The sequence below is a fragment of the Notechis scutatus genome, chromosome 5, assembly GCF_049901735.1.
Source record: "Notechis scutatus isolate UNSWTSFEM ecotype Mainland chromosome 5, rNotScu1.2, whole genome shotgun sequence".
Classification (NCBI taxonomy): domain Eukaryota; kingdom Metazoa; phylum Chordata; class Lepidosauria; order Squamata; family Elapidae; genus Notechis; species Notechis scutatus.
Window position 1 is genome coordinate 113,539,905 of NC_142013.1, and position 27,742 is coordinate 113,567,646.

General features: G+C 41.0%; 1 protein-coding gene across 1 annotated transcript; it reads left to right on the forward strand.

Annotated features, from left to right (window-relative positions):
- The first annotated feature begins 107 nt into the window (after nt 1–107).
- Nucleotides 108–27,514, forward strand: DNAJC15 (DnaJ heat shock protein family (Hsp40) member C15). The gene is made up of 6 exons (XM_087967619.1): nt 108–342; nt 8,927–8,978; nt 11,506–11,579; nt 18,547–18,623; nt 21,864–21,934; nt 26,227–27,514. The coding sequence occupies exons 1-6, from the start codon at nt 229–231 to the stop codon at nt 26,295–26,297; spliced, it is 459 nt and encodes a 152-aa protein (XP_087823745.1). The 5' UTR covers nt 108–228; the 3' UTR covers nt 26,298–27,514.
- Nucleotides 27,515–27,742: the final 228 nt, after the last annotated feature.

Below are 27,742 nucleotides of genomic sequence, written 5' to 3' on the forward strand. Positions count from 1 at the left end.
ACGTAAACAAATTGGTTTCTGCAACCAGACGTCATAAGGAAAGGCAGCAGTCCTGGCATTCTAAGTCACGTCCAGCTTCACATTCTGCTACTGCGCACGCGCGATATCATCAGGCAAAATCGCATTCCAAGGGGAGAGGGCGCCCGAAATCGCAGGCAGACTTTCACAGTCATTAATTTTGTCCTTTCTGACCTTCCGTAGGTCGTTCTTTTTCTTGGGCTAACTACGATGGAGCGGTTCGGAAGTTCCACGGAGTCTCTTCGCTACGCGGAGTACGTAGGCCGGAGCGGCGGCGGCAGCAGCAGCAGCAGCAGCCAAGGGCCGGACATCAACTACGGGCTGGTCAGTGTCGGAGGTTGCGGGGCTTCCGTAGAAAGAGAGCAGCGGCCTAACGTTCAAAACATGACAGTTGCTAGTCTCTTGTGAGCATGCGTAGTGGTGTCTCTGAAGCGGCTTGGAGACTGCGTTGCCGGCGCCGAGCAACGGGCCAGCAGAGCGCTTTCTTTGGCGCATGCGCATAGGGCTTCATTTACTCTTTCAATTCTGTCTCAGTGGGATCTTGGTGCTGAAGTCAGAGAGCAGAATTTTTCTATTAATAAACAAGAGTTATCTTCCAATGAAGATTCAAAGGGGATAATAGTAGGATTGAAGTGTTTCAGATTTATTATATTTTGCTTTAAAAAAAAAGAAGCAATGCCAGAATCAGGTCTGGTTGAAAGGTGGATGGGAGACCACCAGGCGATGCCCAGATGGGGAAATTAAAAAAAAAAAACCTTCCCAAAGAGGGTGACCATTTCTGTATTTGTGGATGGTAACTACACCGCTTATGAGTTGCCCCTGCTGGCATAGAGATCAAGTATAAACAATTAGTTTAGTTTATTGTCATTGCACCTCGTACAACAAAATTAAATAATATAATTTAATATAATTTATATTATAAATTATAATATAATTTATTATAAGGCAGCACGGTCATTGAAGTCTTATATTAAACTTTACACACATACAAAAGACCCATTCTTTGTATGTATAATTGCTGTTGGTTGCCTTTTCTTCTCCTAGTACCTTTATAACTTTCTTTTATTAAATAAATTGTTACAATTGGCAAGTTTGGCTGGTCTCAGAAAGCAAAACAGGGTCAGATATACTTCACTGGATGTGGAGGCTTGATTGGGGGATGTTGAAAACAATCATTTTATAGGAGAATTGTACAATTGCAAAATTGTAATGTTTCAAAAAGCACTAAAGGATATCCATCTAGTCTCTGGGACTAAAGGTCTGTTGTGAGATGATTAGAGTTGATCCTTCTCTTTCTTTCTTCTTTCCTTCCATCTTTTTCTTCTTTCTTTCATCTTCCTTCCCTTTCTTTCTTCTTTCTTCCCTTTCATTTTTTCTTTCTTTCTTTCATCTTCCTACCTTCTTTCTTTCTTTCTTCTTTCCTTCCTTCCATCTTTTTCTTCTTTCATCTTTCTTCCTTCCATCTTCTTTCTTTCTTTCTTTCTTTCTTTCTTTCTTTCTTTCTTTCTTTCTTTCTTTCTTTCTTTCTTTCTTTCTTTCTTTCTTTCTTTCTTTCTTTCTTTCCTTCCTTCCTTCCTTCCTTCCTTCCTTCCTTCCTTCCTTCCTTCCTTCCTTCCTTCCATTTTTTCTTTCTTTTCTTTCATCTTCCTTCCTTCCTTCTTTCTTTCTTCTTTCCTTCCATCTTTTTCTTTTTTCTTTCTTTCATCTTCCTTCCTTCCTACTTTCCTTCTCCTTTTTTTCATCTTCCTTCCTTCTTTCCTTCTCTTTCTTTCTTCTTTCCTTTCTTCCATCTTTTTCTTCCTTTCTTTCATCCTTCCTTACTTCCTTCCTTCCTTCCTTCCTTCCTTCCTTCCTTCCTTCCTTCCTTCCTTCCATCCATCCATCCATCCATCCATCCATCCATCCATCTTTTTTCTTTCATTTCCCAGTTTTATTTCAAGCAGCAGGAAAAAAAACCTTCAGTTTATGTATGCCTAAGGAATTTTGTGTCAAGGGGCTGAATATTGTCTGTGATGTAGCATTTGAAAATCCGGTTAAAACGAGCCTGGCCCAAAATAATGTAGTCGAAGCAACCAAATCCATTTCTTTTCTCTTTCTTTGCCTTACCATTCATTCTTTCTCTGATCTTTGACAGCTCACCTGTAGCTTGCCAATGATTCTGCTGGAAATTTTTGCATTATTTCATAGGGACAGATGTACTTTTTTTTTTCCTTTTCATTTCCAAAGAGATTGTCCTGTTAATTTATTGCAAAGATAGCCAAAAAGAAAAAAGAAAAAAGGATCTGGCGAGGTGAATTCCAGAAAAATTAATGATTAAAAATGGGTTAATCCTTCAGATGCCTCTAAGCTCTTTTTAAGCCTCTAAGCTCTTTTTAAAGCATTTTTTAAGAAATCATGAACTTTTTCCAAGAGGCACGTCTTTTTAAAATGCATCAAAACTTTCCACAATTATTTGATTGCTTTACACCACAAACATAGGAAAACCTTATGATTTAGTTGAGTTTACTTTATTGCAAAGGTCACCAACCTTTTGGATCTCAGGGACCACCAAACTCATAATTTTAAATCCCGGGGACCACTAATATGATTTTTGACTGACGGTGGTTTGCTGACTTTTTTTTTTTTAATATGGGGAAAAGAGCTTGATTTGAAGTAATGGAATAAAGTGCTTCTTTGTTTTCCCCTATAGGAAAGTTCCTTCATTATGTCGATTTCTCAGGAAGGCTTTCTGTGATAATTTACGGCTGTGCCAGAATAATTTATAAGGAATTGGGTAATGAAAATGCCGGTCCCCAATTAAAATACGGTGACTGCATATTTTATGAATGCATTACAGGACTGCATGCAAAGTTTTGAAAGTGATTAAACGTGCGCAAATATGTTAATTCATGTTATTTTTAGTAATAAGGGGCCTTCTTATGGCTATTGTATAAAGCAAATGGGTGCATTTTTCTCTATTGCCTTTCAAAAACCAACTGGACATTTGCAATTTGAGAGAGAGAATTGTCGGTGCTTCCTAAAAATTTATCCTAGGGAGCTATCCCAAAAGTGTTTTTTCAGAAGGCAACTGGACGTTCCTTTTTTACTTTGAAGTCGTTTCGCTTCAGATCCAAGAAGCTTCTTCAGTTCTCGAGAACAGTTCTCCAGAACTGAAGGAAGCTTCTTGGAGGAGAAGCGAAACGTCTTCAAGAAAAGCAAAGAAAGAATCTCCATAGACACCCCTAGAGAGCTAGTTTGGTGTAACGGTTAAAGCATCAGACTAGAAACTGGGAGATTACAGGGACTTGTCAACTGCAGTTAATACCATTGAAAGGAAAGAAAAAGGACCAGTATTTTATCTTTCCTTCCAGCCACAGAAAAAAAATGTCCCTCTCTCAACATTGATGAAGTAGGGAGGATGTGTGGCCTAAAATTATCCAGTGGTAGCCATCCATCCAGAGCTAAGAGTAGACTTGAACTTGGCTCTCTTGAATCCTATTGGAAGATCATTAAAGGGAGATCCAACCCAGAAGGAAGGATAAATTTTCTGACCATGGGAAGAGTTAATCAGTGGAACCGCTTGCCTCCAGGAGTTGTTGGGTGCTCGATCGCTGGAAGTTTTCAAAAATAGATTGGACGACCATTTGACCAGGATGATATAAGGTCTCCTGATTTGACCAGGGTGTTGGACTAGAAGACCTCCAAGGTCCCTTCCAAGTCTGTCATTCTTTTCTTCTGGCTGTGGAATCGTGAGGGGCTGAAGTCCCTCCTAGAAGTCAAAGACTACGGAGATAGAATGGAGTTTTAAATAATTTTACTTTCAGAAAAGACCTCTCCACTATGTTCTTGGTCTTTGCCCTCTAATACCTAAAATATATATATATATGTCTTGGTATTCAAAGATGGTGGACGATCTAGGTTTTCAAAGTTGGCCGTTTTAAGATCTATGGACTTCAACTCCCAGAATTCCTCAGCTAGGAGGGTCACATATTTTCAGATTGCCAAGTTTGAAATATTGGTCAAGGAGAATAGGGCTGTCAGTTTTCCCAGTCACTGTTCTGGCCTAAATTTGGGGTTATCAAGATTATAATACTTTTAGTACTAGGAGTAGTGCGGTGGCTTAGAAGCGGAGCTCTCGCCTCACAATCAGGAGGCTGTGAATTCGATCCTAGATTAGAGGCAGATATTTGTCTCTCTGGGCACACTGAGAATATATCTGCTGGACAAAACTCGGCCCTGGTAACAGGAAGGGCATCTGGCCAGTAAACACTCTGCCAGCTCCATTCAGTTGCCCAGACCCCACCCTGCAAGGGATTGTTACAAGATGATGATGATATTTTATTCCTAATCAGATATGAAGCCAGGCTGAAGTGAATCATTTAATATAAGACCTGAACATAACTTTTCTGGGGAAACTGGATATTTTACAATTGAAATTGTTTCAAGAAGATTTTAGTTTAGTTTAGTTTAGTTTAGTTTAGTTTAGTTTAGTTTAGTTTATTGTTATTGCACCTCATACAACGAAATCAAACACCATCTTCAGTGCACATCATGACCATGAAAATAAACACACACATCCTTCACACTCCACACATTGAATTGAACCCCCCCAACACCTAAGTGATAAGGAAAGATGGAAGTGTGTATTACAATATGTATATTTTGTGTGTGATAAACAGCACAAAACGTTTGGGCGTTTTGATTTGTGCAAGCAAAGGACCGAAAGTTGGATTTTCAAAATGGGGGGTTTGAGAAAAATATGCATGTTAGTTTGTTCCAATCACTCTATTTTTGAAGTAATTTTTTGGAAAACGTGTTTACTGGTTTGAGTGACTTGAAGAACTTATGCTTAGTTACCTGCCACAAGGGTTGGTCATAACAGACCAGTTTCTTCCTGATGAATATAGATAATCCCTTTTGCTTTGTGTATGAAATACTATAGAACAGGGGTCGCCAACCTTTTGGACCTCAGGGTCCACCAAACTCATAATTTTAAATCCTGCGGACCAGAGACCCTGGGAAAATCCCCCCAAAAGTCTGCAGGAAAATCCCCCACCCTGTTTTCCTACCGATCGATCATTCATTTGGGATCGCAGGATACCATCTCCAGCTCCGTTCTCAGGGGGAGAGAGAGGGGAGAGACTTTTGGCTTCATGCAAGGAAAGCAGCAGAAGTCTTTCTTTCTCTCCCCCAAACTCCACCAGAAATGAGTCTTTGTGAGACTTCTTGTGCCAGCACAGCCTCTTGGAGCAGGAGGCCTTGCAGTGTCCCAAAGACTCATTTCTGGCGGAGTTTGGGGGAGAGAAAGAAAGACTTTGGCTGCTTGCCTTGCGTGCAGCCAAAAGCAGAAGAAAAAAGAAGTGGGAAGAAGCAGCCCAGTGGCCAGGCCAGCGCATGGGGCAAGTGGGGCAAGTTCCCCCTTGCCCTTCCCCCCTCTCCTCACTACCTCGTTGTTCACAATGCAAGTGACAAAAGCCTTGTGTTCCCGCGGGCCATGTGGGCAGCGCAGCCTTGTGTTCCCGCGCAGCCTGGATTAATTGCTTTGGGGGTGACATTTCTCTGCGGACCACCAAAATTTGCTTGTGGACCACTAGTGGTCCCCGGCCCACTGGTTGGTGACCACTGCTCTAGAACACTTTGATCACATAATATAAAAACCACAGATCTCTCTCTCTCTCTCTCTCTCTCTCTCTCTCTCTCTCTCTGATTTTTGGTGCATGTCTTACATGGGCAAGAGCAACAAACATCACCTTTTCCCATTAACGAAATGAGCAGCCTAATTACTGTGTGTCTTGTATTGTAAGAATTAATGTTTGTAAACTTATTTCAAGAGGCTTAGATTAAAGATGCTGTACAAGTGGAAAGAATTATTCTTGAGAATGAGGAGTTGGGCCTCTTGGAACAAGGCAAAACATGACAAGAATTCCAACAGTGAACTGTAATCACTTGAAGTGGTGCATCAGCTGGGCTCTTAGGAATATTAATGGGATTTCTCGCAGAACGAAAGCCAGCTCTGAATAATGTGCGGTGCGTTGGGTTAGCATTGTGGAATACGCTGGCGCTGCCTTCAGAAAAAGCTTTGAGTTCATTTGTTTTTCTCTGCGTCCATATGTTGCTGTTCAGTGCGGTTCAAAGTGCTCTCTATTGAGAGGGACAGCACATAAATTGAGAGAGAGAGAGAGAGAGAGAGAGAGAGAGAGAGAGAGAGAGAGGAAGGATAAACAGACAGACATGATAAACAGAAGATATGAGATAGATGGATGGGTGGATGGATGGAGAGATGGAGAGATGGAGAGATGGAGATGGAGAGATAGATGGAGTGATGGAGAGATAGATGGAGAGATAGGATAAACATAGAGATGATAGATTAGAGATGATAGATGAGATGGATGGGTGGAAAGATGGAGAGATAGATAGATAGATAGATAGATAGATAGATAGATAGATAGATAGATAGATAGATAGATAGATAGATAGATAGATATCATGTCTATGTATCTCTGGGTGGATACAGAGATAAACATGATAGATTAGAAGATGGATGATGGATGGATGGATGGATACAGAGATATAGAGATAGGCATGATACCGGTAGATTGGAAGATACATACATACATACATACATACATACATACATACATACATACACATGATATATTAGAAGACAGATAGATACAGACAGACAGATAAGAGATAGATACAGAAATAGACATGATAGATTAGAAGATGGGTGGATGGATGCTTGGCAACTGGCATGTACTTAAGATGGTTGCAGTGTCGTGTGTGTGTGTGAGACGTGACCCCCTTATGGGACTTTCTGACAAGCCGAATCCATGGGGGGGGGAGCCAAATTCACTTAGCTATGGTGGCAAGAAATGTTGCAGAATGGAGCAAAACTCACTTAACAACCGTCTCGCTGAGCCACAGAAATTTTGGGCTCAATGGTGGTCATAAGTCGAGGTCCACTTGGTTGTTTGAGAATTAATGAGGTGATTACAGTGTATATATAACACTGCGTTTTCCTTATCCTTTTTTTTAAAGTTTTTTTTTGGGGGGTTATAATTATAATATTGATGAAATCTTCTAGTGAGACGGCTCGTTTGGGGGACTTAATGAGGTGAATACAGTGCACGTAACATACGCAAGCCCTTTTTAGTACTTTGTATAATCCTAATAATCTTTATGTTTGAATGTTTGGATATTTTTCTTACATTTGTTTTTTTTCAAAGAGTTTGATTCTCTGCCACCCAAGTCATGTTTCTGTGCGTTGGGCAGCACAAATCTGTTAACCGAGTTTTGCCCCCCTTTTACGACTTTTCTCGCCATGTTTGTTAAGGGAATCGCTGCACGTCTTAAATTAGTGACATGGTCGTTGAGTGAACCTGGCTTCCCCATTCATGGAGTTTGTTTGTCACGAAGGTCTCGAAAAGGGGATCACATGACCCCAGGGGACGCCGCGACCGTCATAAATGTGAGCTGGTTGCCAAGCATCCGAATGTAAATCACGTGACCGTGGGGATCATAAATGGTCATAAGTCACTTTTTTCAGTGCCATTGTAATTTCGAACAATCACTAACCGAATTGTTGTAGGAGTGGTAGGTAGAGACAGATATTCCTCTCTCTGGGCGCAATGAGAATTTATCTGCTGAACAAAACTCCGCACCGGCGACAGGAAGGGCATCCGGCCATTAAAACACTCTGTTAGCTCCATTCAGTTGCCCTGACTCCACCCCACAAGAGATTATGGGGTTGTTAAAAGAAGATGATGATGATGGTGATGACTAAATGAATTGTTGAAAGTTGAAGACTACTTATATAGCTATAGATATACATATAGATATATACATATAGATATACATACCTACGTATACACACACAGACACACACAGACACACACACACACACACATATATATATATATATATATATGTATGTAAGATAGATACACACGCACACACAAACATATTTTCCACAGGTGCTCCCCACCAGCTGCAAGCAGAGGCTTTCTTGTGGCCTTTTGCACATGCTCAGAAGCTCTTACAGCACTGTGATGACCCAGGGTGGGATACAAAATAAACACTGTCATGAAAACAGGTGAAGTCCCTTTTATTCCTTCCCTTTGCTTCAAAGCTCCAAATATTCTTGACTGGAGACAAAAAACTCCCCCACAAACAGTTATGAAAAGGAGGGAATGCCATTTAAACTAAAAATGCCTATAAATTATAAAGAGTAAAAACAACACAAACCACACTGAAGCAGTTAAGGGAACCAGGCAAGATAAGGGCTTGAAGACGTCCACAGAGATCGGAACACACACTGGGAAGGACGCCAAACTCAGAGAGGAACCATAAACTAGAGAGATTTCCATGCTTTGTTTCCAGCACTGGCCCATACGCATGTCCATTCTTTTAACCAGTTCTCACAGCTGCAGCCCATGAAGGGGATCAAGGCCCTTTCCTCCCCCGTAGACCATGACATTCCCGTCTCTCCCTTATCCTCTCCTCCCTGCGTGCCCTAGGATGGAGAGGGGATGCGCCTGGGTCTTCCTCTGACTGCCCAGCCGGCCTCTGCCCTTCCCCAGCCTCCTCCATGATCTCTGGAGCCACACTTCCACACCCTGTCGGCTGTTCCTCTTCTCCCTCGGAGTCAGTCTCCAACAGGGGCACGACAAGCATCATCTGAAACCAATATATCCCCTTGACTTTTTCCAAAGCTTTCCTTGAGTTTTGGTTAACCTTGAGTGCATAAGCATCATAACTCCCAATGCAGTCGGGTTAGAAGTCCAAATTTTTATTGTCTGCATCTGACTTAGTTTTTTTATTTACAAAATTGTGTCTGAATCATTGTGCAAGTGGCTTTTCCATTCCTCTCCAGTGTTGAACCTCTAAATATCTTCCTTCTTTTTCTTTTTCTTTTTCTTTTTAATAGGCCAAATCTGTCATCGGAGTTGGCCTGGGAATCGCAGCTGTTGCCTTTGGAGGTTAGTATAAATACGCTTCAGAATAAAGTGCCATTTGTTAATGTAATGCAATTTATTAATGGGGGGGACCAGGAACGCTACCTTTTATATCCAGTGAGATTACCAATCCATCACTGTGTGATTTCTTCCCCAAACCCCCTAAAACTTTAACCTTAGACTGTCTACTTTTGACCTCACCCCTTTCCTAAGAGGTCTGTAGGGGACGTGCATAAGCGCACCAACGTGCCTACCGTCCCTGTCCTATTGTTTCTTTTATTCTTTTATTTTTCTTATATGTATCCATGTATTCATTACTATGTTTTTACTTATATCTATTATCTTGTAAGCAATTGACAAAAATAAATAAATAAAATAAATATCAAAAAGTAAACTTTCCTTTGAGTTGACTTTGGCTGTATTGAGTGGCCTGCTGATTGGATGTAATTGGGGGCAACTTTAATTTTAAATAACTTGTTGATTTGCTAGGGGGATTTTAAAACCTCCCAAGTCACAGCCTCCTGTACAGTATGGTTTTGCAATAAATTGAAAAATACAAAACCAGAAATAAACAATGATTGCCTGGATGAAAAATTTCAGATACAACATACAACTAGAGGATTGGGAAAAACTTTGGACAAAAAAAATATAAATTAACAATGGCAGCCACGTACAAAGAAAATCTCTACAAAATGTTCTATCATTGGCATATAGCACCAGCGAGATTGGCCAAAAACTACCCAATTTTGAACCCAATAAGTTGGAAATGTAAAAAGACTCCAGGCACCGTCTTTCATATGTGGTTGTGCTCTAAAGCAAAGAAATTATGGAACAAAATAAGGATTTGGCTGCAAGAAATAACTGGGGGGAAAATAGAACTTAAGCCTGAAATGTTCCTATTAAGGATAATGAGAGGTGATTACAAGAAGGAAATTGAATATATAGTAATACACATATTGACAGCAACTAGAATAACATATTCTCAAAACTGGAAATCAGAGAGTAGTCACACAGATAATGTGTTAATAAAAAAAATTACGGATTGTGCGGAAATGAAGAAACTTACAATGGAATTGCAGGAGAAGGAAGAAAAAGAATACTATATGGTCTGGGAGAAATGGTATGTTTGGTTAGATAACAGGAACAAAAGATAAGGCAAAATGTAAATGTAATTGATCTACATGTGTGTGTGTGTGTGTGTGTGTGTATGTATGTATGTATGTATGTACGTATGTAAATGAATATGGAAAAGCCAATACCACAACGTACTGCAAAAATTGTAAATATGATTTGTTTTTAAAACTGTAAAACTTTAATAAAATTGATTTAAAAAAAAAGAAAAATGCAAACCCAAACGCATTCCTGAATTGACACAATAGAACCTGTTGCTCTATGGGCCGTGACCTAAATGCAGGCAGTCCTCGACGTACCCCCAGAATTGAGCCCAAAATTCCCATGGCAAAGTTTTTCTTGCCTTATTTCTTAAGTGAACTTCTGCCGTTGTTAAGTTAGTCACACAGTCATTAAGCGGATCCAGCAAAAATGGATTGCATGTCTCGGGGAGGACTGCAACCATCATACGTACGAGTCCTGAGCACGATGGGTGCGTCAGCGGTCTCACAAGTGTGGAAAACGGTCCCTTATTTCCGGTGCCGTCGTAACTTGGAATGGTCACTAAACGAACATTTGTAAAAACCCTGAGATTCCCGCCCTTATTTGTTCCCGAAGGAAGCGAATGCACAACGTTGCTTTCTGTAAAGTTCAGGAGATGGAAGAAATGCTCAGAGTTTTGTAGCATAAATTCAGTGCCAGAAAAGTAAACACAGATGGCTGAGGCTTCATTTAACTTCTTTATAAACATGTAAAGTGAATTTTACAATACCAGTTGTAGATTTCTCCAACATGGAGCAAACTCAAACAGAAGCAGACATGTTACAGGTTCAGAGCAAAACAGCAACTCAACTTTTCATCAAGCAAGCAAGACACACAGCAGAGGAGAGAAGCAGTTTCATTTCCAATAGACAGACTCAGAGCTCAACATGGCTTCAGAGCTGCAGAGCTTAATATAGAGCCACGCCTAGGCTACTTCTAGTTTCAGTTTCCAAACAGTCCTCATTGGCTGACTTAGTTGCTATGCTCTATTCATTGGCTGACCTTGTTACCATGCTCTATTCCAATTCATGAATATACCCTGACAAGAAATTTGGAAGAAACAGAGCCAGGCGTGAAAAAGAGTTTAATATCAGCGTAATAATTTTGGGATGAGCATGTTTTCTTTTTTTTTTCTTAAAAGAAATATTTTCCCCCCTTATAATACTGTAAAAATTAAGAGCTGCCAATTTTTCTTCCTGCTGGACTGGGTTAGCCTCCAAAACGAGCCACTGCGGAAAACCATCTGAATCACACACAAAAAAAGGGCAACAGCTTAATAAAAGAAAAGAAAAAAAAGAAAATGAAATACTCGGTTTTCTGGTTGAAAGTGCTAATGCTGCATCCTTCTTTAGCAGATATACAGACAGTTTAAGTTGCTTTTGGTTTCAATATTTTATAGGTCGTTATGCATTCCAGCTCCGGAAACCTTTAGAAGAAATCTTCTCCCAAGTAGCGAGGAATATTTCAGCTACTGTAAGTTGAAAGCTCAGATCACCTTTCATGATGTTAGAAGCGGGGGCGGAACCCAGCCCTTTCGGAAGGCATCTGGGTGGCGGTGGGATTGGGGAGGTCTCGTTTGATGAAAAGAAGGATCAAGGGAGACACGATAGAAGTCGTCCGATATTTGAGGGGCTGCCCCCAAAAAGAGGGGAGTCAACCTATTTTCCAAAGCACCTGAAGGCAGGACAAGAAGCAACGGGTGGAAACGCATCAAACCTAGAACTAAGGAGGAATTTCCTGACAGTGAGAACCATTAACCGGTGGAACAGCTTGCCACCAGAAGTTGTGTGTGCTCCAACACTGGAGGTTTTTTTTTTTTTTAAAAAAAAGACTGGATAGCCATTTGTCTGAAATGGTAGAAGGTTTCCTGCCTGAGCAGGGGGTTGGACTAGAAGACCTTCGAGGTCCCTTCCAAATTCTATTTTATTCCTTATTCCATTCCATTCTATTCTCCCTTTCCTTCCATATGTTCTGTTCTATTCTATTCTATTCTACTCTACTCTACTCTACTCTACTCTACTCTACTCTACTCTACTCTACTCTACTCTACTCTATTCTATTCTATTCTATTCTATTCCTTATTCCACTACTTATTCCATTCTATTCCTTATTCCATTCCATTCTATTCTATTCTATTCTATTCTATTCTATTCTATTCTATTCTATTCTATTCTATTCTATTCTATTCTATTCTATTCCTTATTCCATTCCATTCCATTCCATTCCATTCCATTCCATTCCATTCCATTCCATTCCATTCCATTCCATTCTATTCTATTCTATTCTATTCTATTCTATTCTATTCTATTCTATTCTATTCTATTCCTTATTCTATTCCTTATTCCGTCCCATTCTATTCTATTCTCCCTTCCCTTCCCTTCCATATGTTCTGTTCCGTTCCGTTCCATTCTCCATTCTATTCTCCATTCTACTCTACTCTAGTGCAGAGCTTCATACACACACACAAACACACACACACAGGTAGTATACAGTTATATGGTATATACAGGTAGTCCTTGAGTTCTAACAGTTCATTTAGTGACCTATAACTATAGCTGTACACACACACACATAATTATACATATACATACATACAGTAGGATCTGCTGCTTGCTGGCAACTTTACTCTTCCAAGCTGGGGAGGGCACCAAAATCCTCTCCTGTTGGCTCTGGTGCGAGACAGAAGCTCTCCCCAGCTCCATCTATTATTAAAATCCTATTTGTCTCTGACCTAAATCCCCCCACCCTTTCATCTCTTTGTGTCTGCCTAATCGCCCTCCGCTTGGCTGGGCTGCTCCTTCCCTTTTGTTCCACTCCTCTTCCATTCGCTCCACTTCCACTTCCCTGCCCTTCTATTATCCATCCCTTGCCTATTTCTCTTTTGAAGCAGTGGGGATCTGACCGAGAGTTTAGCAACCCCGACCCTGGATTTGATGGAACACTAACCCCTATTTTTACTTCCCGCTCGATTCTGTAGGCGGTAGCCATAGCTATCAAAAACGTTCAACTAAAATTAGTTCCTTATTGCGTTAGTAAATACGAAGAAGGTGCTGAAAGGGATGGTGGAGAAGCGGCACGCGGTTCACAAGTGCGACATTGACTGGGAAGATCAAGCAAGAGTGGAAGTTCCATCTCCGAAGCTTGTGGGTCACTTTCCAAACGTTTTATTACCAGACTAGGTAACCTCTTCAGCGGAGTTTAAGGGGTGACAGTGTTCTTCTGTTTATAAGGGCTTTGTGTGGTCTGTAGGTCTCGTGATGGGGAGGTCACGTCAAGTGAAGGTGTTTGTGATGGGTCTTAGGTGTGGAGCATGTCAGGTATGGTCAGGTGTGGATTGCATCAAGTGAGGGTCTTGTGATCAGAGGGGGTATTCAGCCTGTTTGGACCGGTTCCAGCGTACCGGTAGTGGAAATTTTGACCAGTTTGGAGAATCGGCAAATACCACCTCTGATTGGGCCTACCCCCACTGTTATCTCTCCTATATTTCCCGCGCCTCAGCTGAGCTAAAAAACAGTTCAGGCAGCTCACCAGCGTTGGCAGAGGTCTGTATTTGAGCCTTGTGCGCGCTTGTGAATCTCAGCTGATTTGCACGATTGCTGCACCTCAGCTGAGCTAAAAAAACAGTTCAGGCAGCTCACCAGCATTGGCAGAGATCTGTATTTGAGCCTTGTATGTGCTTGTGAATCAGCTGATTTGCACATTTGCTGCACCTCAGCTGAGGTAAAAAACAGTTCAGGCAGCTCACCAGCGTTGGCAGAGGTCTGTATTTGAGCCTTGTGCGCGGCAGCTGATTTTTGTGAATCTCAACTGATTTGCACATTGGCTGCACCTCAGCTGAGGTAAAAAAATAGTTCAGGCAGCTCACCAGCATTGGCAGAGGTCTGTATTTGAGCCTTGTGCGTGCTTGTGAATCTCAGCTGATTTGCACATTTGCTGCACCTCAGCTGAGGTAAAAAAACAGTTCAGGCAGCTCACCAGCGTTGGCAGAGGTCTGTATTTGAGCCTTGTGCGCGCTTGTGAATCTCAGCTGATTTGCACGATTGCTGTGCCTCAGCTGAGGTAAACAAAGCAGTTCAGGCAGCTCACAAGCATTGGCAGAGGTCTGTATTTGAGCCTTGTGTGCGCTTGTGAATCTCAGCTGATTTGCACAATTGCTGCACCTCAGCTGAGGTAAAAAAAACAGTTCAGGCAGCTCACCAGCATTGGCAGAGGTCTGTATTTGAGCCTTGTGCGCGCTTGTGAATCTCAGCTGATTTGCACGATTGCCGCGCCTCAGCTGAGGTAAAAAACAGTTCAGGCAGCTCACCAGCATTGGCAGAGATCTGTATTTGAGCCTTGTGTGCGCTTGTGAATCTCAGCTGATTTGCACGATTGCTACACCTCAGCTGAGGTAAAAAACCCAGTTCAGGCAGCTCACCAGCATTGGCAGAGGTCTGTATTTGAGCCTTGTGTGCGCTTGTGAATCTCAGCTGATTTGCACGATTGCTACACCTCAGCTGAGGTAAAAAACCAATTTCAGGCAGCTCACCAGCATTGGCAGAGGTCTGTATTTGAGCCTTGTGCACGCTTGTGAATCTCAGCTGATTTGCACAATTGCTGCGCCTCAGCTGAGGTAAACAAAGCAGTTCAGGCAGCTCACCAGCATTGGCAGAGGTCTGTATTTGAGCCTTGTGCGCTTGTGAATCTCAGCTGATTTGCACAATTGCTGTGCCTCAGCTGAGGTAAACAAAGCAGTTCAGGCAGCTCACCAGCATTGGCAGAGGTCTGTATTTGAGCCTTGTGCGCGCTTGTGAATCTCAGCTGATTTGCACAATTGCTGTGCCTCAGCTGAGGTAAACAAAGCAGTTCAGGCAGCTCACCAGCATTGGCCGAGGTCTGTATTTGAGCCCTGTATTTTAGAACCAGTAGGAAAATAATTTGGAAACCCACCACTGCTTGTGATGGGTCAGATGTGTGTCACATCAGGTGAGGGTCAAGCAGGAGCCCCTACACCAGTGATGGCTAACCTTTTTGTCCTCACGTGCCAAAAGTGTGCGCGTGCGTGCGCATGCACACACATGTGCCTGTGCCCATAAAGCACTGCACACATGAATGCCCCGCTCCCCTGCGCATGTGTGTGCGACCCACCCACCTGTGCACCACACGTTTCTGTGCATGCACGGACTTCTGACGCGTGTGCGACCCCCCCTTACCTGCATTGCGCATGTGCGTACCTCCCTGCTGATTTTCAGGCCGAAAAAGGCCTGAAAATGATCTGGGAGGCGCGTGCATGCGCAATGAGGTCAGTTTGCCTGGGGCTTGCGTGCCTGCACAAATGGCTCTGCGTGGCACCTGTGGCACGCGTGCCATAGCTTCGCCATCGTGATTATATGGTATGGGACTTATTCTGTCAATGGTTAAATAATAAAAATGGAAGTTAGAAATAGGGAAACAAAATAAAGATAATGTGTTAAAAGAGATGTTAATATGATGATTAATATGTTGATTACTACTACCTATAGGTAGTCCTTGAGTTACGTCCTCAATTGAGCCCAACATTTCTGTTATTAAGTGAGACATTTGTTCAGTGAGTTTTGCCCCACTTTACAAACTTTCTTGCCACGGTTGTTAAGCGAATCATTGAAATGGCTAAATGAGTAACATGGTCGTTAAGTGAATCCGGCTTCCCCCATTGGAGTTGGCTTGTCAGAAGGTCACCAAAGGGGATCACATGACCCCGGAATGCTGCAACCGTCATAAATACGAGCCAGTTGCTAAGACTTGGTCACGTGACCCTAAGGACGCTGCAGTGGTCATTAAGTGTGAAAAATGGTTGTAAGCCCCTTTTTTCAGTGCCGTTGTAACTTTGAACGAGCACTAAGTCATCATGTTCATTTAACAACTCCATAATCCCTTGCAGGATAGAGTCTGGGCAAATGAATGGAGCTAGCAGCGTGTTTTACTGGCCAGATGCCCTTCCTGTCCCCAGGGCGGAGTTTTGTTCAGCAGATATATTCTCATCATGCCCAGGGAGACAAATATCTGCCTCTGCCTAGGATCGAACTCACAGCCTCCTGATTGGGAGGCAAGAGCTCCACCTCTAGGCCACTTGTAACCTTTGTAACCTTGTAATCACTAAGTAAACTATTGTAAGTCGAGGACTACCTGCACAGTGAAACTCAGAGGATGTTGGGTGAGATGGATGACTTCTCAGCACGGACTTCACCCTCTGCATAATTCCCTAATCGTTGTCGTTAACTTCATTTGTGGCTATTTACACCACTCCCGAAATGGTGTAATTTCACAAATGAACAAAAAGCACGCCAGTGACTAAATTACATCAATTACCGCATAATGTAAATTAAGTTAATTATGTAAAAAAAAAAGTCACATTGCATGGGTATTAATGGACACCTGTTTCTCCTGATCGCTCAGTAAAAATTGGGGTTTTATCGTACAAGAGGATCCGTAGCCTTTTCCCCACCCAGCCACGGAGCGGAAAAGGAAAGGGAGAAAAGCACATTTCTCTTTTACTCTTTGATTCCTAAACGGTCTTTCCCCAAATTTCAGCAGGCCCAGCGAGAACTTTGAAGTCACCCATTGAAGGAATAAAAAGGCATCTCTTTCTCCCGGTTGGATATAAGGGTGGGATGGGTGCAGCAGAGCAGAGAATAGAGTAGAGTAGAGTAGAGTAGAGTAGAGTAGAGTAGAGTTGAGTAGAGTAGAGTAGAGTAGAGTAGAGTAGAGTAGAGTAGAGTAGAATAGACTAAGAATAGAACAGAACAGAACAGAACAAGAATAGAATAGAAGAATAGAATAGAATAGAATAGAATAGAATAGAAGAAGAATAGAATAGAATAGAATAGAATAGAATAGAATAGAATAGAATAGAATAGAATAGAATAGAATAGAATAGAATAGAATAGGGAATGGAACGGAACGGAATATAGAATGGAATGGAATAGAATATTGTAATGAAGAATAAAGTAGAGAAGAATAGAAAATAGAATAGAACAGAGAAGAGAATATAGAATAGAACAGAGAAGAGAAGAGAATATAGAATAAATAGAATATTGAATATAAAATATAGAATAGAATATTGGAATAAAGAAGGGAAAGAAGAGAAGAGAAGAGAAGAGAAGAGAAGAGAAGAGAAAAGAATTAGAGGAATGAAAAATGGAATGGAACAGAATAGAATGGAATACTTTATTGTCTCTGGTAGATAACCTGTAAAGTGGATATAAGTTAAATGCATACATACATACATACTGATCAGATTTCCCATCTCGGTTACAATTGTAAGCCAAGGAATAAAAGCCTTGGTGACGCAGTGGTTAGAGTGCAGTACTTCAGACTACTCTGGCTGTCTGCGATTTGGCAGTTCAAATCTCACCAGGCACAAGGTTGACCCATCCTTCCATCCTTCCAAGGTGGGTAAAATGAGGACCCAGATTGTTGGGGGCAAGAGACTGACTCTGTAAACCGCTTGGAGAGGGCTGGATAAGCACTGTGAAGCGGTATATAAGTCTAAGTGCTGTTGCTATTCCCTGTAGATACTTTAAATAGGATGCTCCGTATTTTCCAATACCTGCTGCCATGGGTCAAATAAAATAATTCTATTGTGGTTATTCCCCCACATCCTCTTTCTGCCTCTCTTTGCCAGATGGCAGGTGGCAAACTTTAGTCGACGGCCATGATGGCGAACCTATGGCACGTGTGCCACTAGTGGCACGCAGAGCCATTTGTGCCGGCACACGAGCCACAGGCAAACTTACCTCACTGCACATGTGTGCGCCTCACAGCTGATTTTCTGCTGGTTTGAGGCTTTTTTTGGCCTTCCAGAGGCTTAAAAAAAAGCCTCTGCAGGCTTTGCAGGATGAATAATAGGCCCGTTTTGTCACTTCCTGTAATACTGGAAGTGACGAAACGGGCCTATTATTCGACCTGCAAAGCCTGCAGAGGCTTTTTTCAAGCCTCTGGGAGGCCAGAAAAGGCCTCAAACCGGCCGAAAATCAGCTGTGAGGTACAGTACAGGTAAGGGGGCAGCAGCGGGAGGATTGTGCGTGCATGTGCAGGGGGCATGAGGGGGTGCGCACATTGCCTTCTGGGTGCTAGCACACAAGCTCAAATTTTTGGCAGAGGAGCCCAGAAAGGTTAGCCATCACTGGTCTATGGTGTTGTGGTGGTAGTAGTTTTAAAAACTAATCAGCAGCCCCATGTAGCCAACTTGGAGAGTGGAGGACACAGCGCTCCAGGTAAAGTTATTTAGCATTTAACTCGGCTGCTTCTTCCAAATAGAAAATTTCCCCCCAATTTAGGTTTCCTGCTCCTTTCTGCAGAACGTGGCGGTTTCTGATGATTATTCAGGAACTGTCATTTTGTTGCTTCCAAGCAGAATTCTGTCCTTATGATGGTTTCGATGCTCTTCCTCTAAAATTCTCCCTTTTTATTTTGTTCACAGACCGTTTCTTCGTATTACAAAGGCGGGTTCGAATCGAAAATGAATGTTCGGGAAGCTAGTCTTATTTTAGGTATAAGGTAAGCCTTTTGTCTTTTTTTTTTAATGAACAATTGCTATTAGTTTATGTTATAACATACAAAAAAAAAAACCATAAAAGCAAATAGTAGGAAAAATAGGGAAGGGAAAAGTGTGGGAAAAAAGGGAAAAAAGAAAGAAAAGGCATTGACTCCCTTTGGTGCACTAGAATAAGATAATAACATCAAAGCTCCGTGTTTTACGTAATAGTTTAAACTAGCCAGTTCTATAACAACAAATCTATCTAATTGATAAAACCCAAAATTAAAGTTTCATTCTCCCCCCCCCCCTCAAGCGCAAAGTTCAGAAGCGGTTTCCAAGTAAGAATACACACACACACACACACACACACACACACAATTTTTTTTTCTTGGATCAAAGCAGACAATTTAGCCATCTCTGCTAACTCCACCAACTTTTGCAACCCTTCTTCGTCCATTGTGGGGATCAAAATGTCCTTCCATTTTTGTGCATAAAGTAACCTTGCTGCCATCAACATATATATAACATCAATGTTGGAAATGTAATCATACTGGGTTCTTATTATCATATGTGGTGGACATGCCCTAAGGCAAAAAAAAAACAAAAAAACTTGAAAATACATACATGGTTAGAAAAAATGATAAAGCAACATATAGATTTAAAGCCAGAAATGTTCTTGTTAGATATAATACCGGAAGAATATAATAAAGGGAATACATACTTAATATTACATATTTTGACAGCAGCGAGAATTGTATTTGCACAATATTGGAAAAATGAGGAAATTCCTACAGATGAAAATATACTATTTAAAAAATACTAGATTGAGGAAATGGACAGATTGATATTGAAGATAAAGAACAAGGAAAATATAGAATATTTCTTAGCATGGGATTTGTTCTATCAATGGTTAGATAATAGAGGTAGAAATTAGAAGATGTAAGACTATTACTATGGATAAGAAAATGATGAAATTATATTTAAGCAAAAAATATATATATTTGTTATTGTTATAACTAAATTGACTCAGACAATGTATTATTTATTAAGCACTTATGTATATTAAAGAAAAAAAATCTATAAAACAGATTTCCCAAGTCTTTTAGAATAGAAAAAAATAATAGACTAACTTTATTGTCACTTTGAATGCACACTAATTGGCATACATTATAAACAAAATTTCATTGCCTACAGCTCTCAAAGGATCACCACCTTCAATTTTGCACTACACGAACATGACAAAATAAATAAATAAATGCAAAAGTATGTATATAACCCACCTATGTTATATTTGTTTCCATTAAACTCAAAAGAAACGTTTCTGGTTTTCTCTTTAGGTTCACTTTAAGAATTTTCCGTGTTAGAATAGGAATCCTCCTCCAATCTTTCTTCGCTTTCTCACACGTCCCCCATAAATGATAAAAGGTCCCTTCTTTACATTTGCATTCCCAACATTTCATGTGAAATTCCTTTATACCTTTCTTGACAACTTGTCTGGGTGTTAAATACCAAAAGGTAAGTCTTTTGCCTTGAAAAGAAGATTTATCTGAAAGAGATAACGGTGTGGGAATTTACCAGCAGAACTTTCTGCTCAACAGCTCTAAGGCATTCGAAAAACAGCTGTCATTGTGCACTTTGGAAATCCAGTTGTGTCTTTTCATACAGTGTCTTTTGAATCTGTTATTCAAGATACACCACAAAATAAAATAATTGTTGTGGCTCGCCGGCAGCCGGTGCAGACGGCAGCGGAATCGGACGGTGGGGAAGAACGGGGACCAGTCCAGGAGTCTGGAGAGGACTCGGATGAGGGTCCTGCATCCCATGCAGAGATGGGGCCAGGACCATGTGGGAGTGGGGTGCTGACTCCGGACCCTCCAGAGTCTGGCAGGAGTGAGGTAGAGGAACAAGGGGAGCCTGTTCCCAGTGCGCAGAGCTGCTAGAAGGCGAGAGCAGCTGAGACAAAAGGGGCGACTCAGGAGTAAGGCTGGGAAGTGATTGCCCCTCCCATAAGGGATAAAAGTCAGACCTCAGTGACAAAACCTTTGCAGGAAGCAAAGTAGTTCATTCAGTTCAGATTCATTCTTGAAGCTCTTTGTACTTCGGTTGAGTTTCTTTTCTAGTTCATTCGACACTTCTGTTATTGGCAGCACTTCACAGGAAAGAAAGGTGGGTGCTTATCTCGAGGGACTGTTTGAGATTCATTACCGTCTGGGAATGAAAACAATTCCCAGCGTTGCAATAAAACAAGAATTGTTTTTAAAATAAGCGGGTGCGTAATTACGGTCTCGGAAGCCTTGGTCAGAACAATAATAGCATTGAAACAGGAGAAGAGGAAATGAGATGGGAAGGGAACACAGGGAGGGAACACATTTTGCAACTGGCACATATTTATGATGGTTGCACTGTGACCTTCTGACAAGCAAAGTCAACGAGGAAGCCGCGATTCACTTAACAACCATGTGACTCATGTAACCACTGTGGCAAAGGGACATCGTAAAACGGGGCATAACTCATTCCACAACTGTCTCGCTTAGCAAGAGAAATTTTGGGCTCAATTGTAGTTGAATGTCGAGGAGCACCTGTACAGTTGAACTTGGGTCTTTTTACACAGTGTCTTTTGAATCCGTTATTCAAGGCATGCTGCAGAGTAAAACGATGGCGTTTAAACACAGTAAGAGGAATGGGAATGGAAATGGTTAATACAGGTTTTATATATTAATTTAGAATATTAACTCTGATAGTATTTAAAATGTGCACAGGTTTAAATGTAACACAGAAATTATGATACTTCATTCAAGAAAAAAACCGGAGCAGATAGAAATTTCCCTGTTGTGCAGTTGACTATTAAAATATCCCAATAATTTTATTCTTCTCTACTCCTATTCTACTATATATCATATTCTGTATTCTATTCTATTCTATTTTAATTTCTATTCTATTCTATTTTTTATTCTAGTCTAGTCTGCATTCTATTCTATATCCTATTCTATTTATATTATATTCTAGTCTGCATTCTATTCTATTCTAGTCTGCATTCTATTCTATTCTATATTCTAGTCTAGTCTGTATTCTATACTATTCTATTCTGCATTCTAGTCTATTCTCCCAGGTTTCTTTTTAAAAAGTTCTTGAAAAGATGTAGTACTCGCTTTCACCACCAGATGGCATTTTATGTTTTCTGAAGCAATGCAAATTGGCTAGTTTTCCGCCTGCAAGAATCCTGATTTATGCTAAGCGCTCTAAATACATATATTTTACAGTCCATCTGCTGGCAAGGCCAAGATTAGAAATGCTCACCGGAAAATCATGATTCTGAACCACCCAGATAAAGGTATGTTATGTGTCTCGATCAATATTTGTTTGGATCCAACAGCTCTTTCTCTCTCTCTCTCTCTCTCTCTCTCTCACACACACACACACATTACCCTTTAATTAATCTCAGCCAGATTTTATGCACCCCATGTCAAAGCAAACCTTAAGATGTTTGCATCAAATGCTTTCATAAAGAAGATTTGGCCTTCTAGGTTAAAGATGGCTGTCTTTTGAGTCACTCACAAAATCGCAGTCCTAACTATCCTGTTTCCCCGAAAATACAACTTACCCTGAAAGTAAGTCCTAGCTTGGTTTTCACATGTGTGCCCAATATAAGCCCTACCTCCCCAAAATAAGCCCTAATTAAGATCCCTCCCACTCCAGAGTGGAAGAGTAAAAGTTAACCTAGGATGCGGATGGGGGTTGGGTGGAGCTGCCCTACTATTTACCTTTGGACAGTTGTAGCCAGGCCTCGCACACTCCGACACCTGCCTTGCCGGTCCATTTCTTCTGCAGCCGGCAAGGCTGGCAAGGCTTTCCTGAAGGCCTCTGGGGTTGATAACAAAGCTCTGGATCGATCCTGAGGCTGCGGAGGCCTTCAGGAAAGCCTTGCCGGCCGCAGAAGAAGAAGTTCCTGAAGGCCTCTGACAGCGAAAAGGAGGCCAGGGGCCGATGCACGCAAGTGAGATTAGTCAGTGGATGACATCCCCTGAAAATAAGACCTGGTGCCTTTTTTTTGGTGGCAAAAAATATATATAAGACAGGGTCTTATTTTCGGGGAAACACAGTAGCTGTCAGGTACCGAATTTCTGGAACTGGATACGTCAAACTTAGGTTTGGAAGAGAGACAAATATTAGCCAGGACGCCGAAAAATAACACAGTTTATTTTAATCTTTACAGCCATAAATAAGGGGGTAGAATTATTATTATTATTTTTAGAAATGTGTTATAAAATGACAAATTTGTATTAGTTTTTAGTGCTGCGAAAGGCTCTATAGCTTGTCACAGATGTTTCAGTGAGCCAAGTTTTTAATGCAAATGGATCTCCTTCCCCCACTCCAAAAAAAGCTCTTATTATAACTTTAACTACACTACAGCTGGTTCAGAAGGCAGCCCATATGTTCATTGATGTACTCTGTACTTCGAAACAACAGATGGTTGAGAGTTACTCAGTATTTAAAAAGCCCCAAAATGTGGGGGGGGGGAGTGAAGTTTATATCTATCTTTCTTTCTTTCTTTCTTTCTTTCTTTCTTTCTTTCTTTCTTTCTTTCTTTCTTTCTTTCTTTCTTTCTTTATATATTTATATATTTATATATTTATATATCTAGATATATAAATATATATATATATATTTATATATTTATATATCTAGATCTGTCTGTCTGTCTGTCTATCTATCTATCTATCTATCTATCTATCTATCTATCTATCTATCTGACAGATTTATTGTCTGTTCCTTTTCATATCAGGAATATAAAATTAGTTCTGACCTCATTAGGATGAAAGGTGTAAAAGGCCGTTGATTTCGGCAATGGTGCTGATTTAATAAAATACATTATTGGGAATTTTGTACACATCGGGCTTGGTGTAGGCACAGACTAAAATCAATTTGGATGTAAACAATGATGTGTTTCATTAAACAATGATCTAATGCTGCCACTCTGTGCTTAATGAGGCAAGCTTGGAGATCTGGGCTGAGTGAGAGACTTACGTCTAGTTGTTTTAAATAGGATGCTTTCCAGGAAGTGCAATACAAGATAGGAAGCAGCAAGTGGGTTTTGCCAATTAGATTTCATATCTTTGGAGCCTTGCCTTTTAATTTCTTTGTAGAATTATATCTTGGTTATTTTCTTGTAGACATCTATGGAGATTCTCCATCTTCCACGTCATGGCTCTTCCCAAGGTGCTTTTTTTCAAGAGGCAACTGGACTTTCTGGTTCTTTCCTTGAAGAGGTTTCCCTTCTCATCCAAGAAGCTTCCTCAGTTCTGAAGAAGAAGAACAGAAGAAGCTTCTTGGATGAGAAGCAAAACATTTTCAAAAGAAACGCCCATGGATAAGCTTCCTCAGTTCTGAAGAAGAAGAACAGAAGAAGCTTCTTGGATGAGAAGCAAAACATTTTCAAAAGAAACGCCCATGGATATTCTCAGTTATTCTCTGCCTGAATGGTGGAGAATGGGAGGATTTATATTCCTCGCAGTCATCTGGTCATTAGCATTCCCTCTGAGAGTCATTGAGGCCACCTGGAGGTTTATCTGTTCATCTGTCCAAGTGGCCTCAACGATTCTCAGAAAGAGCGCTAATGACCAGATGACTGCAAGGAATATAAATCTTTCCATCCTCCACAATTCCGGCAGAACCAAAGAAGCTTCAAGGATGAGAAGGGAAACCCCTTCAAGGAAAAACAAAAAAAGTCCAGTTGCCCCTTAAAAAAGTACCTTTGGGTTTTCTTGTAGACATTTCCTTACCCGACTAGATAACATCATCAGTGTTAGCAATTGGGTAATTAAACACCTGCAAGAAAACTATATCTATATATATATAAGTGAAATACCACTCATGCATCATCACAAAATCTCCAGAACCGTAAAGCCTACAAACTTGAAATTTGGCATGTCTGTTCCTCTTGGCTTCTAGGTGCTCACTAAGAAAAGATTTTTCAAAATGACCATCAGAGCATTAGAATTTCCTATATTATTATTATTATTAACACGCTCTGATGCTAAGGAGTTCTACTTCCCTTCCCCACCTGAAAAGAAATCTCTTCCTAATGCAAAACACAAGCAGAGGAGAGGAGTTTCAGTTTCAGAGCACCAAGCAGCTTTAGTGCAGAACAGTTGAGCAAAGCCACGCCCAGGCTCCTTGCTGTCTCCTTGCTCATACAGCAAATACTGCTTCAGTTTCCAAACAGCCCTCAACTCTCTCACACACTGACAGGACGCTAGCCAGGTGAATACCGATGGGTGCTGGTAGGCAGAGGCAGGATTTTTTCCCCCTTATTTTCCTCCCCAAAAACTAAGGCCGACCACATAGTTTTGTAGTGAAGCATGGGTATCAAGCTTATCTACATATACATATACGTGTGTGTGTGTGTGTGTGCCGTGACTTTGCTCGTCAGAAGGTCCCAAAAGGGGAATCGCAGGGACCCCCCCGGGACGCTGTGACCGCTTCACAACCATGTGTGACTAACTTAACAATACGCTTAAGTGATAAGCTTAAAAAACGTGGCAAGGAAAGTTATAAAATGGAGCGAAACTCAATTTAACAAATGTCTCACTTAGCAACTTAAATTCTGGGCTCAATTTTGATCGTAAGTCAAGGACTACCTGTATATAAAATCTCTTTTCCACAACTAATGAGTAGAGTAGAGTAGAGTAGGAATAGAATAGAATAGAATAGAATAGAATAGAATAGAATAGAATAGAATAGAATAGAATAGAATAGAATAGAATAGAATAGAATAGAATAGAATAGAATAGAATAGAATAGAAATTGAAATGAATAGAATAGAATAGAACAGAACAGAACAGAATTCTTTTATTGGCCAAGTGCGATAGGACACACAAGGAATTTGTCTTGGTGCAAATACTCTCAGAGTACATAAAAAGAGAAGATACCTTCATCAAGAGTCAAGAATCATCAGGTACAACACTTAATAATAGTCATAGGATACAATAAGCAATCAAATCATACTAGGAAACAGTCAATATAAATCGTAAGGATACAAGCCACAAAGTTACAGTCATACAGTCACAAGTGGGAGGGGATGGGCGATAAGGAGTGATGAGAAGATTAATAGTAATAGTAGTGCAGACTTAGTAAATAGTTGAACAGTGTTGAGGGAATTATTTGTTTAGCAGAGTGATGGCATTTGGGGAAAAAACTGTCCTTGTGTCTAGTTGTTCTGGTGTGCAGTGCTCTATAGCGTCGTTTTGAGGGAAGGAGTTGAAACAGTTTATGTCTGGGATGTGAGGGGTCTGTAGATATTTTCATGGCCCTCTTTTTGACTCAGGGTGCAGGATACAGGTCCTCCTCCATGGAAGGCAGGTTGGTAGCCATTGTTTTTTCTGCAGTCCTAATTACCCTCTGAAGTCTGTCCTGTCCTGTTGGGTTGCAGAACCAAACCAGACAGTCATAGAGGTGCAGAGGACGGACTCCATCATTCCTCTGTAGAACTGGATCAGCAGCTCCTTGGGCAGTTTGAGCTTCCTGAGTTGGCACAGAAAATATGACTGTAGTATTATTAGTTTAGGTCCAGCATTGTGTAGTATTCACTTTCTCTCTTTCTCCCCCCCCCCCCTACTTCCTAAGGTGGATCTCCATACCTGGCAACCAAAATCAACGAAGCCAAGGACCTGCTGGAATCAAGCAGGAAAAATTAAAGAGATTTTCACCGCACCTCAGAAACCTTTTAGAGGCCGCACAAGGACCTCTTACTTTCCCATTTGTAGGGGAACCACACAGCACAGAAACCAAACTTCGGGCTTGTTAATAAAGTTTCAGCAGCTTTGAAGATGCTGTTTCAGGGAGTTCATAATCAAAATCCAGGCTTCCACGCTTCAAATCTCATTTATGGCCTCGGGGGGGATATGATCCTGGAAGCGTAAACCCATGATGCACAAAAGTTAGAACTGATATTATTTTTTAATACGTCATATTAGGTTTTGAGTTTTTCGTCAGCAAAAAGCAATGTCTTTTGTTTCCTTTGAAAAATCAGAAGCGTTGTAGATTATAATGATTCATTATCATCTTTTAATGACCTCATAATCGCTTGCAGGGTGGAATCTGGACAACTGAATGGAGCTGAGTGTTTTCATGGCCGACTGCCCTTCCTGTTACCAATGCGGAGTTATATTCAGCAGATAAATATTCTCATCGTGTCCAGAGAGAGAGAAATATCTGCCTCTACTTAGGATCGAACTCACAGCCTCCAGATTATAATGATTATACTGTCCAATTCGAATTCCCGGTCCACTGTGAAAATTATGAAACCGATGCTTTAGACATGTGAATTTCTCCCAGAGAAGTGAGCAACTCCTCTTTTACCTAAGTTGCCTGTCTTATTTTTAGTTCAAAACTTTTTAAAGATATTTATATTCGTGAGATGTTTTTGACTACATCCATATGCTCCCCAGTGATTTTTTTTCTCCTGGTGGCATGTTTTTGATCTCGGTCCCGAGGTCTTAACTTGGATAAAAGGTGTCCTCCCTTCAGCGATGGGTACAGATTTGACAGGTTCAGTGAAAAGGTTTGATTGACTTTCACTAATGAGGCAGGTGTAACCGTGGGGAGGAAAAAAAAACACCCAAAAGGCTTTCCTCTGGTTTGGCAAATCTCCATGTGATCTGCCTTCTTCCCCACCTCCAGCAAAATTGCTCTAGTAAGCCATGAAAATATTTATTTTTGCTTGATTTTGCGAGATGACATGGGCTGCAAATTCCCAGTTGAATCCTTGCTCATGTTGAGGGAAACGGTGTGTCAAAAGCTGAGGTAAAAACGGAAACCTGAGGTAAAAATGGAAACCACCATATATAAAAATTGTTGCCGGTTCCAACATTCTTCCTTGTGATTTAAATGACCTTCATATATACATGTGTGTGTGTGTGTGTATTTGCCTCTTTGTTTCCAGCTGAATTTATTACGCCTCTTTTGTGCGAGGTATATTTCATTCTTCCACTTCAAGGTTGTGGAAGGACCTTGTATTTTTCAGCCCTGCTTAGTTTATAAATCAGGTCCCCGTTTAAATTAGGATAAGCGTTAAAGGATCTCCAGTTACTTTCCAAAGGTTGATTTAATTAGTTTTAACCTCTCACCGCATGAGTTGTGA

Coding starts and splice junctions, on each gene's coding strand:
- DNAJC15 (XM_087967619.1), top strand. CDS start 229: ATGGAGCGGTTCGGAAGTTCCACGGAGTCTCTTCGCTACGCGGAGTAC. Junction 343..8,926: donor CGGACATCAACTACGGGCTG/GTCAGTGTCGGA, acceptor TCTTTTTAATAG/GCCAAATCTGTCATCGGAGT. Junction 8,979..11,505: donor CGCAGCTGTTGCCTTTGGAG/GTTAGTATAAAT, acceptor AATATTTTATAG/GTCGTTATGCATTCCAGCTC.